This window comes from Pelodiscus sinensis, chromosome 2 (genome assembly GCF_052426305.1).
Source record: "Pelodiscus sinensis isolate ZL-2025 chromosome 2, ASM5242630v1, whole genome shotgun sequence".
NCBI classification, from domain to species: domain Eukaryota; kingdom Metazoa; phylum Chordata; order Testudines; family Trionychidae; genus Pelodiscus; species Pelodiscus sinensis.
The window spans coordinates 249,485,653-249,500,064 of NC_143053.1; the positions used below are offsets into that span (position 1 = coordinate 249,485,653).

The following is a 14,412-nucleotide window of genomic DNA, read 5'->3' on the forward strand; positions in this document are numbered from 1 at the left end:
AGTATCTTACACATCATGGAGGCAGAAGAAAATGTGCAAAAGGGCATAGTGGGAATGTGTGATCTCCTTTAACGTCCACCAGGGGAGCCAACAGCCTCTGCAAGCCCCTGGGCAAGGTGGGAGGGGCAGGCTCCATGCTCCTGGAAGGGGCGGGGCCTTGAGTAGAAGGGGTGGGGCCAGTGCCAGCCAGCCCTCAGAGCCACATGGAGTGCACAGCAAGGTGCTCTGGATGTGCTCTAAAGGGCATGGTCTCCAGCCGCTAGTGCCACAGCAGTGGCTGGGAGCTCTGGGGCCCTTTGAATTGGCAGGCCCTGGGAAAGTTATCGCCCTTGACCCCCTCTGTTGGCAGGCCCAGTCTCCACTGTCTGAAACCCAGCTCCTCGTTACTTTTTCTTATGTAGTCTTCCCTTCTGACTCCTCGACATGTGAGTTAAACCAGTTTAGAGACACTGGGTGGGCCAAATTCAGACGTGATACATAAGAAGGGGATTAAGTAGGAAGAAAGAAATCAAAGCAACTGTCACATACACACTTTGAGGAAACAGGAGGAGGTATAAGTTACACCAGTAGATTCCTGACAAACCTACTGGACCAAATTTGGCCCTCAGTTAAAGGAATCTTTGGTAAAATGAAGTGAATGTGACATTAGAATTTTGTCTGTTTATACTTTGACTTTGCTCCCTAGTTTGATGGTGGTATGGCATCGTCCTATGTTGAACTCACAGTACCTATATTGCATAGGAGATTTTACAAATGGAGATAGCTGATGCTAATAATTATTACCTAAGAGAGGCCATAATTCTAATTATTCATCTTTCAATAGAAGTAAAAACCTTTGCATGCCATTATGCTTTGCATATTTTTTCACTCAGGATTGGTCATGTGCAATGCTAATTCACTCCATTAAACACTCAAATGCTTCCAGTTTAAAAAAAATGCATTGAACCTTAGTGACAAAAGTCCAAAATCCATATACTTCATGTCAAGTTGCAAAACACATCAGTTTCATATGAGCTGACATATTTCTAAATTCTTGGACCTATTTACATAAAGGCAATTTTAACCCCATAAATAAGTGCTACATATGGCTGGTTAGTTAAGGTGTCAGACCTCCATATTCTGCATGAGAGCATACCTCATTGTCATATGCAGGTAGTTAAATCACACTGTACATCAATCCACAAAGACTTGGTTAGACAACAACACGTTTTTTAGCATGTCCTACCTTGCTTGCTTTCTGGCTGTCAAGACAATGAACAGTGTCCTCTTTTGTGGTATTCTGAAAGAGAAATAAAACAATTATATAAAACGGTTGTGAATATAAAACACACTAAGGTCATATCTTCACTAAAGTGAAGATTGACCCTCCATGATCGATATTCTGGAGTTCAATTTAGTGAGTCTGGTTAAGGCCTGCTAAATCAAACTCAGAAGGTGCTCCCATTGGTGGCAGGTACTCCTGCTCCTGCAAGGAGCAAGGGAAGCTGATGGAAGCATTTGCTCACACTGGCCTCCTGCTGTGAGAATGGTGGGGAAACTCAATACAAGGTACATCAACTCTATTCCAATTAACATAGCTGGAGTTGCGTGTCTTGAGCCAACCTTCCCTTTCAGTGTATTTCAGTGTATTTCAGTGACTTGGTCTAGCTCTTACATTTCAGTGGTCTAGCTCTTACATTAGACTTTTTATTATTTCAGAATAATTTTTTTCTGACACAAAACCCAGAAGAAATAATTATAATTGAAAATCAAGAATGCCCTTGTGGCCCAATAAGTACACTGCAGGAGAGGCATGAAGTGTTACACACATAAGTACAAAGGGAAGGGAGCATAGGGGAATCAGAACCTGCAGAGATGAGAGCATTGTTGTGTGGCTATAAAGATGCTCTGATGTAGGAGCGGAAGGAGTATAAGAGGGGACCTAAAAGGCTTGAGAAGGGCATATTCAAGTGATTGTTCTCAACTGGACACATTTTTTTCCCTGCCTCCTCCCCTTTTTTTGGTACCTGTGTATTTATGAGTAAGGAAACGGACATGAACAGAGCTTAAGACATCCTGCTTCTCAGAGCAGACAACTGCCCTAGGGCTTAAACTCGCTTTACTGTGGATATGTCTACATTTGAGAGTTTATCTGCTTGTGCTAGCCTTCTAACCCAATTAGTGTAGCTTGGGCTAGTCGCCTGTGGGACGTACCGGGGGTCTGGCTGGGCTTGTCTTTGGGAGGCCAAGAAGCTGCCCATGTTAGCTTGAGCAAAGCTAGCAGGGGTATATCTACGCATGCCTCCCAGCTAAAACGCAGGCCTGAATGTGTGGTTTCCTCTCACACGTGTGTTTGCATGCACCAACTTTGTGTGTGCTGCTGTACGGACAGCACAGGTGCTTATAGGACATATTGAGGTGTTTTTCTATAGGTGTTTAATGGAAATCACATAGAAAATTGCTCCCTTCCACTCTGAAATTGGTGTATCCATTAGGATTTAGTCAGAGCCTGATCCTGAAAGGCACTGCGCAGCCACAACTTTCCTTGTGGTTGGTGGGAACTGTGGGGTGCTCAGCCTCCGTTAGGCTCTTGTATGACACCTTTTGAAAGTCTTAATGCGTATTACAAATTACTATCTGTGTATCTTATGGAGACAGGGCATGGCAGTGCATGCCTGTAATCCCAGTGATTTAGGAGGCTGAGGCCGGCAGATCGCTTGGGCACAGGGGTTGTAGGATGTGGTGTGTTATGCTGAGCTGGCGTCCAGTGCCACTGACAGCCTGGCCAGCACGTGGCCAAAGGAAAGGCTAGAACAATACAGCTGATGTGTTGCGATCAGTGTTCTCTCTATGAAGACATGTCACTCAAGGTGACAAAGTATCTTAGGGTATGTCTACACTGCACGCTTATTTCAAAATAAGCTATGCCAGAATAGTTATTCTGAAATAGTTTATTTCAAAATAGCACATCTACACTGCCAGGAAGCCTCCAAATTAGTTCAAGAGCTCCAGGAGGCACTGGGAAGGAATAACTTAGAACGACCCAGGTGAGGGGCTATTTCGAAATAGCAGCAGTGGAGTGTCTACACAGGCCTTATTTTGAAATAGCTAGTTCAGAATAGGCATTATTCCTCATAGAATGAGGTTTACAGATTTCAGAATAAGCCATCCGTTATTTCAAAATTATTTTGGGTAGATGTTCGCATTGTTATTTCAAAATAACGCTAGTTATCTCAAAATAAGGGTGCAGTGTAGATGCATCCTTCCAGGGTCTATTTGAAGTGTATTTGACTTTTGCTAGTTACTACCGTGCAAGCAGGACCAGGCCTGGAATGAGTTTTACCGGCTGAAATGGTCACCCCTGGGGTGGAGTACAGCAGCCATTTAACAGCACACAGCAACACCACACAAGAATGTAGGGGTGGGAGTGAATGATATGACATGCAGCTGAAACTGCAAGGCTACGTCTACACTGGCACCCTTTTCCGGAAAAGAGATGCAGATGAGACAAGTCGGAATTGCAAATGCAGCGGGGATTTAAATTTTCCCCACTCCATTTGCATGAACATGGTTGCCACTCTTTTCCTGCTCCGGGCTTTGCCGGAAAAAAGCGCCAGTCTAGACAGGGATCTTTCGGAAAATAAAGCCTTTTCCGGAAGATTCCTTATTCCTCTTAAAATCAGGAATAAGGGATCTTCCGGAAAAGGCTTTATTTTCCGAAAGATCCCTGTCTAGACTGGCGCTTTTTTTCCGGCAAAGCCCCGAGCCGGAAAAAAGCGACAGCCATGTTCATGCAAATGGAGCGGGGAAAATGTAAATTCCCGCTGCATTTGCAATTCCGACTTGTCTCATCTGCATCCCTTTTCCGGAAAAGGGTGCCAGTGTAGACGTAGCCAAGAGTATTGTAGATGATTAACATAGGCACGGTAAGTGAAGAGAGTTATTAAAGATAGAATAATATGCGTACACAATACATATGTGTGTGTGTATAATGTATATACAATATGGCTATGTCTACACTTGCGGCTTCATGCGCAAGAATGGCTGTTTTTGCGCAATAATCCGCAGTGCATCCACACTGTCCACCCACTCCTGCGCAAGAAGATTTACAGTACGGCGTGGTAAGAGACGGCTTCTTGTGCAAGAGCTACGTTCTTTTCTTACAAGTGTAAGCTCTCTTGTGCAAGAGCTACGTTCTTTTCTTACAAGTGTAAGCTCTCTTGTGCAAGAGCTACGTTCTTTTCTTACAAGTGTAAGCTCTCTTGTGCAAGAGCTACGTTCTTTTCTTACAAGTGTAAGCTCTCTTGCGCAAGAGCTCTTTCCTTCTTTATAGCCAGTTGCTGGGACTGGACATTGCCTGGATGCTTTTGGTGGCTCATACAAGGCCCAGGAATGAAAAGCACGAGATACTTACAGACTGTGGGAGGCTGCCTGTGTGAGCAGCGGCCGCAGCTGTCTGAGAGAGATAGAGAGCTGACCGCTCCTTCACGGAGGGGGAGGAGGGTTTCCCGGGGCCTTGGAGGAGTATGTGTCTAGTGATGTCTAAATCAGACCGTGTTCTCTCATCTGAAACAGGGACAGAGATGTGTGTTAGCTTTACGCCAATGTGACAAAGGTAGCAAAGAGGGCAGGGCTTATGCCCAAGCAAGACAAGACTATATAGAGCCCTGACAGGAGCCTCAGCAACTCCCCAATCAATCCCTTCGGTAATTTGGGTCCCAATTGCTCAGGTCTCAAGGGGCGGGAGGAACAGGATGGCCGGTCGCAAAGGCAAGGGGACCCTGCTTCCTGCTCCAAGGACAAGTCATTGGTCTGTTGGTGTTTTCCGAGACTGGAATGGGAGGCAGCCCAGGGTGAACTGTTTGGCAGGCCAGGAGTCCTGCCAATCACCAGGTTCCTTCTTAGTATTGACTCCTCTTGGGATATGAAAGAGACATTGCCAGTTTCCAAATTCTCAAGGGGATGAAAATAACTACAGAATGCTGGAACTGCCATTGTGGAATAGAGCACTGGGCCAGTTAGTCCCGAGCCCTGCCTATTCCATACTCTGAGCTTGAAGGAGGAACCATGTACAGGATGCCACCTGTGAGCAGCAAGAGACGTATTTGCAAGCAGCCTCCCCACTCTGTTGTCAGGCCAGCACAGCTACATTTCTCTAAAGCTCGGACCCAAGCCGGTCCATGCCTCACAGGGCTAAGGGAATGTCACCTTGGTGTTGGAATGCAATGGCCGGAAATGCGAGGGGGCGAGTAAATGAAACTCTTATTTATTTGAAACTTTTAATCAACAGCCCCTTCACTATGTTACTAACCTTTCTCACAAGCAATTAATGCAATGAGCGTCACAACTCTCTTGGGAAGAAGGGAATTGTATAATCCCCATTTTACAGAGGGAGAATTAAGGCACAGAGAGGTGAACTGACTTTCCCAAGGTCATGTGGGAAGACAGTGCACAGCTAGGAATTGAACCTGAGTCTTAGTGTAATGCCCTAGCCGTGAGACTAGCCTTCCTCCGTTATATTTGCTCGCCTTCTGGAGCACCTAAGACCCACCCCTCGCATAATGCCAGTGTTGCATTCACACTTGCCTACTTTCCTTTTCCAGTTAGCTCTCCCAGACTTCTGCTGCCCAACCTGGCCTGATCTTGAAATCAGTGGGAACTTTGCCATTGACTGAGACAGATCAGGGTGAGACCCTAACAGAGAGATGGATATGGAAATAAATATGCTTACTGCAGCCAGTTTGACCTTGCCAAAAGAGATCCATTACTCCATATTCCAGCCAAAGTGTTGCTATTTTGCTTTGTCATGAGTAAAGAAGGCAGTGACCCAAATGCATGCTAAAATGTCAAGAACAACCTTTCCACTCTGCTTCCACAGCTTAGAACTTGCATGTGTACAGTTATGTCCGCACATGAATGCAAACTGTTCCCTTTATGCTGTGTGCTTGTGTGGCCACTTAGGAGAAATTCAAATGCCACCCAGCTGATTAGCAGAGCACCATAGCTCGATTTTGTGTTTCTATCGGTGGTGCACATTCACATATGCTTTGGTGCACATAAACTTTATTCCACACATAGATGAAAAAAATCCAGACATGGATGGAAAAGATTAGAGGGAATATTGAATGTGTTTTCTCTCTATTCTAGTTAAGATTTTATTCTTCTGTCAGAACATTGAAAACAAGAGAAGACTACGGCACCGTGCTGGTATGCTACCTCCCTCTTAAAGAAAAAAATATGCTAGTTGCATTGGAATTTACTGCAGTATTTAGTGTTTTCCACTGACCTACTGTCCAGGAAACATCACAATAAATCCAACGACTGCGGTGCAATAACGCTTGATTTATTTTTTACAGGAGTCTACTATATATATATTTATGGGTCTGAATAAATAATAATACTAATCCTTTTGGTTCATTATGCAGGATTGCCAGCCCCATGCATTGTGTCAGGTCCCTAAGACCCACACAAGTGGCTGAAAATCATGATACACGGAAAATAAATTGGAGGTTAATTTTTTATCTTCTTGATTTTGATCCTCAGATTTCACTTCTTTAAAGGGGGAGGGATAGCTCAGTGGTTTGAGCATTGGCCTGCTAAACCCAAGGTTGTGAGTTCAATCCTTGCAGGGGCTATTTGGGGCAAAAATTCATCAGGGATGGTCCTGTTGAGAAGGTAGGGGACTAGACTCAATGACCTTTCAAGGTCCCTTCCATTTTTAGGAGATAGGCAATCTCCCATATATATATATATATATATATATTTTATAAAGCCTTTCTCTGCATCCATGCTTGCAAGAAATGCATGTTTCAAAAAGAGGTGAAAGCTGGGACTCTTTCACAATAACATGACCCCAGGAGATTGGGCTTCAGGTAAAATGGCAAGTAGCATGAGACTCGGGATAAAATTGAGACCTGGCAACACTGATTGAGACACACCATTCTAGTGTGTGTGTCTCCCCCTGTGATTATTGGTGACACTTCTTGGCAGACCACGTAGAAGTTTCAGGTAGGGCTGTCTCAAGAGGGATGTGGGGCCAGGGGCAACCTCCTCCCAGGCACAAGACCTGGGGAAACCCCTCTGCTGCAGGCCTGCTCCTTCCCTGCCCTCAGTTCACTCTTCCCTTAAGCCCTGCCCCTGCTCCACCTCTAGGGCTGCCAGATGGTTTAACCCAAAATACCTAACACCCTCTGCTCCCCCCTCCCAAAAAAAAACACCAGGGAAAAAATTCTGTTGAGAAAAAAAAGGGGGGAGACCAAAGTTGTTGAGCAAAAAGAAAAAAAAAAGACCCTGAGAGTTATTAAGCAAAAAAAAAAAAAAAAAAAAAAAAATTAACACCCCCCCCCCCCCACCAGCATGGCCCCTTTAAGAAAGGCCTTTGTGGTTTTTTGCCAGTGGCCATCTTGTTTTCCTGCTCCAAGCCAGAAGACAGCTCCCCTGCGGAACCAGTAACTGGAGGAAGGGGCCGGAGGGGCCTGGGGCTGGGCCCCGTTGCTGAGTGTGTGTAGAGTTGCCAGGTGTCCTGTATTTTTGCCTCCTGGCAGGGAAAAAACATCAGAAAATATCAGACATTTTATGTGTCTGGTATTTTCTGAATATTTTTACTGGACAGGAGGTGAAAATACCAGATTGTCTGGGTCACTACCAGACACCTGGCAACTCTATCCCCCTCCGCCCTGTCCCCTTACCTCCTTCCTCAAGCAATGCAGCCTGGGCTATTAAGGATGCCTGTCGCAGCGGCAGCATGAGTTACCTCCCCCATCCCTCCTGCCACACTCACCACGTGTGCAGTGGGAGCCAGAGAGGCCTGGCAGCCTGCTGTGCCCCACGATGCCATCCTTCCGGCCTACTGTGCTTCGCTTATCCACGGGTGGCAGGAACCAGAGCACCCAGGGTGGCACGCTCTGCTTCCCACCTCCATGGGGAAGCTGAGCACAGTGAGGCCAGGAATGGGTGTCAGAGCAGCATGGCAGGGCAGAGCAGACTGCTGGGCCGCTCCAGCTCCCATTGCCCACATAATGAGTAGGGAGGAGAGAAGGTGACCCCTTCTGCTGCCACACCCGGGCCCTGTAATCCCCAGGTCCCTCCCATCCATAGGACATTTGGGGCGGCTGCCCTGATTCATCCTATGGATGGGACAGTTCTGGTGGCACATCACATGGTGCTGGCTGTTCCTCCTTGTTTCCATTTGCTTCTATAGATGCCCAGGCTTTTCAGTGCAGAAAGGAGGGCAGATGCCTGGGAAGCACCTGGAAACAATGGGGAGTGAGCCTAATTGGATCTGCCGGGGTGACTGGCACCTACGGGAAGAAGAGGAACTAGACACAACTTGCAGCACTCTCCAAATACATCGATTTGTCTCCTTATTTATCTTCTGTGTAAGCAGTTGTGGTATTTGCCACAACAGAGCTTGAGCATGGGCGGGGGAGTGTCAACAAACTGGAGCAGGTTCAGAGGAGATCCACATGAATCATTAAAGGATTAGGAAATGTCTTACAGTGATAAACTCAAGGAGCTCAATATTTAGCCCCCCAAAGGAGAAAGTCACGGGGTGTTTTGATCAAGTAACTTATACAAGTTACAGGAGTTATTCACATGGGGAACAAATATTTAAAAAGGGCTTTTCAATTTTGCAGAGAAATAACATGATCCAGGGACCTGAAGCTAGACTAATTCAGACTGGACATATGGTGTAATTTTTTGAGAGAGAGAGAAGCTGTTGGACTAATGTACCAAGGGTCGTGGTGGATTCTCAATCACTAACCATTTTTAAACCCAGATTGGGTGGTTTTTCGGAGAGAGGTGCTCTAGGGCAGGAGTGGGGAATCTCAGGCCCAGGGGCCAGGTGTGGCCCTTGGCTTGCTTGGATCTAGTCCTGAGTCTCAGGGGTCTGCCTTAACACTGGGGAGCCTGTGGCCCCACCATGGGGCTGGAGCATACAAAATCTACTAGCCTGGGCCCTCCTAGGCTCTAGTGTGCAAGGGAAATATGGGGAGTGTCTTTCTCCTTCTCAGTTAGGGACCACTTGTGTGCAGCATCTGACAGATTTTTCTGTGGGTCAATGGCTCCTGATCCAAAAAAAGGTTCCCCACCTTTGCTGTAGGGATTGCTTTGGAAAACTCAATGGTCTGCGATACGCAGGAGGTCAGACTTAATGATCACAGTGGTCCCTTCAGGCCTTGGAATCTATGACTCTCTGGCCAAGTCATTAAGATTCATAGATTGTAAGGCCAGAAAAGGTCATTAGGGCCATCTCAGCTGTACCACAGAGGCCAGAGAACCACTCTCAGTAATTCCTGCATCAAGTCTACAACTTCTGTGGGTTTTCATGTCCCCACTACCCTCCTTTGGCCGGTGGTGCATGTCCTCACAGAAGTGGGGATTGTGTGAGGTACTGACAGCCCAGGCTGCTAGCTCTGTAAAGAGACCTCCATTCTGAGTTGCACGCATAGCTGATTACAGGCAGTCCCCAAGTTACGCGGATCCGACTTATGTCGGATCCGCAGTTACGAACGGGGTTTTTCTCGCCCCGGAGGATGGGAGCGGCGGGACGCCCAGATGCGCCGTGGTCCCGCTGCCCGCGTCCTCTGGGGAGAGAAAAGCTACTCCGCGTCTCCCTGGTCTGCTGGAGCCTGGGGCAGAGCAGCTGGGGTGCTGCTGGGTTGGTCCAGTAGCGCCGAGGAGCGGTGCTACTGGAGCAACCCAGCAGCACCCCAGCTGCTCTGCCTCAGGCGTCCCCAAGTCAGCCCGCTGCTGAAATTGACCAGCGCTGACTACAGGAAGCCCGAGGCAGAATTGCTCTGCCCCGGGCTTCCTGGAATCAGCTGCTGATCAGTTTCAGCAGCAGCTGACTTGGGGACGCCTGGGGTTCTTAAGTTGAATCTGTATGTAAGTCGGAACTGGCGTCCAGATTCAGCCTGTTGAAACTGATCAGCAGCTGATTCCAGGAAGCCCGGGGCAGAGCAACTCTGCCTCAGGCTTCCTGTAGTCAGCCGCTGGTCAGTTTCAGCAGCGGCTGAATCTGGACGCCAGTTCTGACTTACATACAGATTCAACTTAAGAACAAACCTACAGTTCCCTATCTTGTACGTAACCCGGGGACTGCCTGTATATTAACTTATGCACTGTGCCTTTTGTGGAAGTGAGTTATTAGGCTGGTGAAGTGGAGGACTTACATCAGCGGGAGCAATGCTGTAATGTAGACACGTCACAGAGTGAGGTTAACACCACCTGCCTTACATCAACCTAACTCTGTAGTGTAGATCTGGCTTAGGTGTGCCAACAGGGTTTAGGACTGGGGGTAGTACTTAATTTTCATAACTCACTCTACCCCCTTTCCTTACAAAGAAACAGTCTCTCTGTGTTAAGCAATGTATGAAGTCTCAGAATTCTTTTAAAATGATCAATTCAAACAGAGTGATAAAAGATCTGCCCTTTCTTAAAAATAATTGAACTGATCATGAGGCATGACATATATAGGGCAGTGTTTCTTAAACTTTTTAAGAGCAAGGAACACCAAACAATTTTTTTTCAAGGAACACCAAGGATTTTTTGTTGAGGGGAAAAAAAAGGGTCAGGAGGAATGTTACTGAAGAAAAAAAAAGGGTCGAGAGAAAGTTATTGAGAAAAAAGAAAAGGTCGCCTGCCCCTTTAAGGGTGGCCATTTTGAATTCTGTTGTTGTCCGTGGCACAGCTCTGATTGCCTCGTGGCACACAGGTCTGCTGTGGAACACAGTTTAAGAAACACTGGTATAGGGTCTATAGCTAGCAGGTCCAGGCTTCCCCTTTACAAGTTAACATTAGGGAGCCACATAAATATGCTATATCCTGAAGCCAGAGATGTGCTGTCTGCATTAGTTACCCGAGATTTGTATTTTGGGGGTACTTCATAGCATTGCTTTATTATGTGTATGCCCATAGTGCCTATGAACCCCAGGAATGGACTGTGCTAGGTGTCCCACAAATAGAACAAAATGATGGTTCTTCTCCCAAGATTATGGAGATAACATCTAACTTGGATTTATAGTACATTAAATCATTTGCATAGCAAAAATGAATGATCCCACTTGGCCAAATTCTTATCCTCCAGCACTTAGATCAGCTGACTGAAAAACCAAAGGGCTGCTCTGTGGAGGAGGGATGAAGTTAGATATGAGGCTGCCTTTCTTTTTCTTGTACAGAGCTTGGTATTTGCAGACCTGCTCTTTGCTTATCACCTTCCTGAAAAGTACATGCTTTAGAGAGAGGGAGTTAAAAACAGCCGCATGAGCTGTGTGCTCTGAAAGCACGGAAAGTATGTGAGGACCCACAGCTTTGCAGGATAACATGCACAGAAGCCACTCACTAAATTGCTAATTATAGAGAATAGCTCACATAGCTGAGGGACAAGGATTCATTCCATTAACCAGAAAGCCAGGCTGTATCACTGTTGGCAATTACAGCTCCAATAGACTGAATGGGACTCAATTTTCTACCTTTGCTAGATGAAGGTCCAGGCTGACTCCATATTTGATTTATGACTGCCATCCCACTGGCAGTGAGCAGCCACTGACGTAAATAAAACGAGAACCAGGTGTGGTCCCAGGGCGTCTAGGGAATTTAAACCCAATCCTCTGATCATTCCAGGCATTCTCACTAGCTAGCTCATAATGAATGGGCTTCTGTGACAGCTGGCACCGACGATTTCACTGGGAATTTTCCCGGAGTAAAGCAGGTAGGATCTAGCCCAAGGCACTGGTTTGGTTACCATTGAAGACCATGTCAAAAAGCCCAGTGGCTCCAGTGGGGCTGGAATTTGTTAGTGTATTTGCTAATTGAATCTGGGAAGCTGCCACAGTTTCAGTAGCTCAGCAAAGCACCTCTTGAGTAGTCCACTAGGTTTCCTGCTAGACGTAATCTTGGGCCAGCTAGCAGCCACAGCTCAGCAGAGGCACAGCAGCCGCTCACTAAATTGCTAATGACAGAGAATGGCCTGCATGGCTGCGGGACAAGGATTCATTCTGATAGCCAGAAAGCCAGGCTGTATCACTGTTAGCAATTACCAAACGGCATATCACATGGTATATAATTACTTGACATTCAGACAAACTGTAAACAGGATACGACTGTAAGGGGTCCATCTCTGACTAAAACACCAGTAACAAGCCCCTACTGGTCACAGACACTGCCCTGCAAACTCCTATGTTGGGTTAAAATGGTTGAGAGCCTCATTAGCAATGTCTTGTCCGGGTCATGAAGTGCTGCCAGCCAGAGGTGAGATGCACTGGGTCTCCAGTGGCCCCAAAGTGGAATAGTACAAGGTGATGCAGGATTGTGGAGTATCAGCAAAGTCTACCAGTGATTAAATTGCACAGTGCCTGTCTGCGCTATGCCCCGTTCTAGCTATGGCCATTAGTCTACCACTTTTACAGTAATTTAATTCATCTTTACCATTTGTTTTTACAATTCAAAGAACCATCCAGTGAAGTGAGTGTCGAAACCAAACCTTAGAAGGGCTCTCACATCCATGCAAACCAGCAATGCCAGGCAAGATAGCTTCTTCTTCTTGCTCGGAAGAAAGTGTGATTGATTATAGCTACCGTTGACCTTGCCTTGCTTGGTGTTTCCCCAGCCATGGGGAAATAGGTGGCTACTCCTTCCAGTAGACTTTTCTGAGCCGGGCTTTTGCCAGTCACTAGAGTACCATGAGTCACTAGTGGCTGTGTACTGTGCCTCATGAAACTTGCATTGATTATGAAGAGCAGCCTGCCATTTCACAGGCCTGTGGAAGTCAGAACTGGCAAAGAGCTATCTGTCCACAGGCTTGATTTCCACCGCATGTTTTCTACCCGTTGCCCACTCTGTTTGTAAATACCCTGAGCGACGGAGTAACTTAACCTCCGCGGGTGCAGCAGGGTAGTGAGTGCGAGTGATGCAAGTGGTTGTATGTTCTTTGACATATCCCAAGCCAGCAGGTTTTGTTACCAAGAATCTCTAGAATCCCAGCTGTTCTTTGAGGTATGGGAAGGGCTCTGACTCACCCAGCTATGGTGTCTGCAGGGAGTTGCACTGAGTGAAGGAGCAGCTTCACACTCCTGAGTGGGTATTTGTGTGGCAGGCTGGTGGGATGTTCTGCAGCATGTTTTGTCACTGCCCCTGCTCATTCTCCATGGGTTGCCCCTGGTCACCCACCCTGGACTGGCCCTGTGCACTAGTAAAACCTGGGCAACACACCATCAGCCTCTATGAGATGGTGTTGGCGCTGATTGGTGACACCGGCCCTCCGAGTTCGTGCATCACAACCGCAGTTTGCCCTCCCTCTGATTTTGATGGATCATGTCTCTGTTGCTAGCATTTAAAGTTAGTTGTGCTGAATCACTCCTCCTCTCCCCTCCCTCCATCCTCAGTCCTCTAACAAAAGACCTGCTAAATACACGCGCCACTCATGTGCTAGTCTGGTGGAATTCTCATAGCTGGATAAGCACTAATAATAGCTGGAGCAGAAGCCAGTGTGGCAGCTTAATCTAGGAGACTAGGCCCTCATTGGCCCTGTTAAATCAATGGTAACAAATTCAAATCTCTTCCTCCATTCTGTGCTCTGGCAGCCCATTGTGAGCCTGTCAGTTCCTTGATCCCATCAGTTTCTGCAAAGGCCAATAGGACTTGTTCCGAGTCCACATTCCTCATGGAATGATCCAGCTTTGTTGCCTGACAGCTGTGGCAGGAGCCCTTTTGTCACAGGGCTGAATACAAAGGACGTGGAAAGCAGACGGGGGAGGGGAAGCTCAGAGTACTGACCAGGCAGTCTGAATCGCTCTCCCTGTTGGAGGATGGAGAGTCCCAGCAGCTGGGCTGAAAGGGGAAGTGATCTTGGAGATACTCTGCCCTGGAACTAATGGATAATGCAGTAGACGAGACCTTCCATTAGCATAAAAGGTCGACTCTCTGTAGACAGAGGGTGTGTGCGTATGTGTTTCAGTGGTAGGAATGGCAGTTTTTGTTCAGGCAGTTCAGCAGAGGATAACAGTGCATTTCAGCTACTCCTGACCTGGCTGCCCAACAGCAACCTTGCTGTTGAGTGTTTGGGACACAGAAAAATCATTCAAAGGCCATGTGCTGGTTTTGCCAAGGTGAAAAGAAAGGGCAGGATTTGGAGAAAGCGGGAAATAGAGGCTCAAAGTGAGGCTGTTGGCAGGAAAGAGCTGGGAACACTGACATGCAGAGACTTCCTGTTTATTCTCTCCCTTGCTCCATGACTTTGGGATCAGGTTTTTACTGGTTTGCAAACCACCTGCTTTCCCTCCAGCTGCCGTTTTTGCAAAGTCCAGTTGGGACCTGAAATTCAAGCTGGGCTCTTTCTAGGGATGGGCCAGCCTCATGGGAAAGTTCATTATTGCCAACCACTAACAGTCAAACACGATGAGCTCATTTCTCCCCTCCCCCCCACATTGGCTT

The 14,412-nt window shown here is 47.0% G+C and overlaps 1 protein-coding gene across 4 annotated transcripts in view; it reads right to left on the reverse strand.

Annotated features, from left to right (window-relative positions):
* The window catches only part of XIRP1 (xin actin binding repeat containing 1), a 52,901-nt gene that overhangs the window by 14,812 nt on the left and 23,677 nt on the right, over positions 1 to 14,412 (reverse strand). For 3 of the 4 annotated variants that reach the window (XM_089776797.1, XM_089776798.1, XM_089776799.1), the window contains 2 exons: positions 4,394 to 4,545; positions 1,226 to 1,279 (listed from right to left, as the gene is read on the reverse strand). In XM_089776797.1, coding sequence (XP_089632923.1) covers positions 1,226 to 1,279; positions 4,394 to 4,545 — 206 coding nt within the window. The remainder of the gene's footprint in view (positions 1 to 1,225; positions 1,280 to 4,393; positions 4,546 to 14,412) is intronic. The other variant, XM_089776800.1, reaches the window with a different exon arrangement.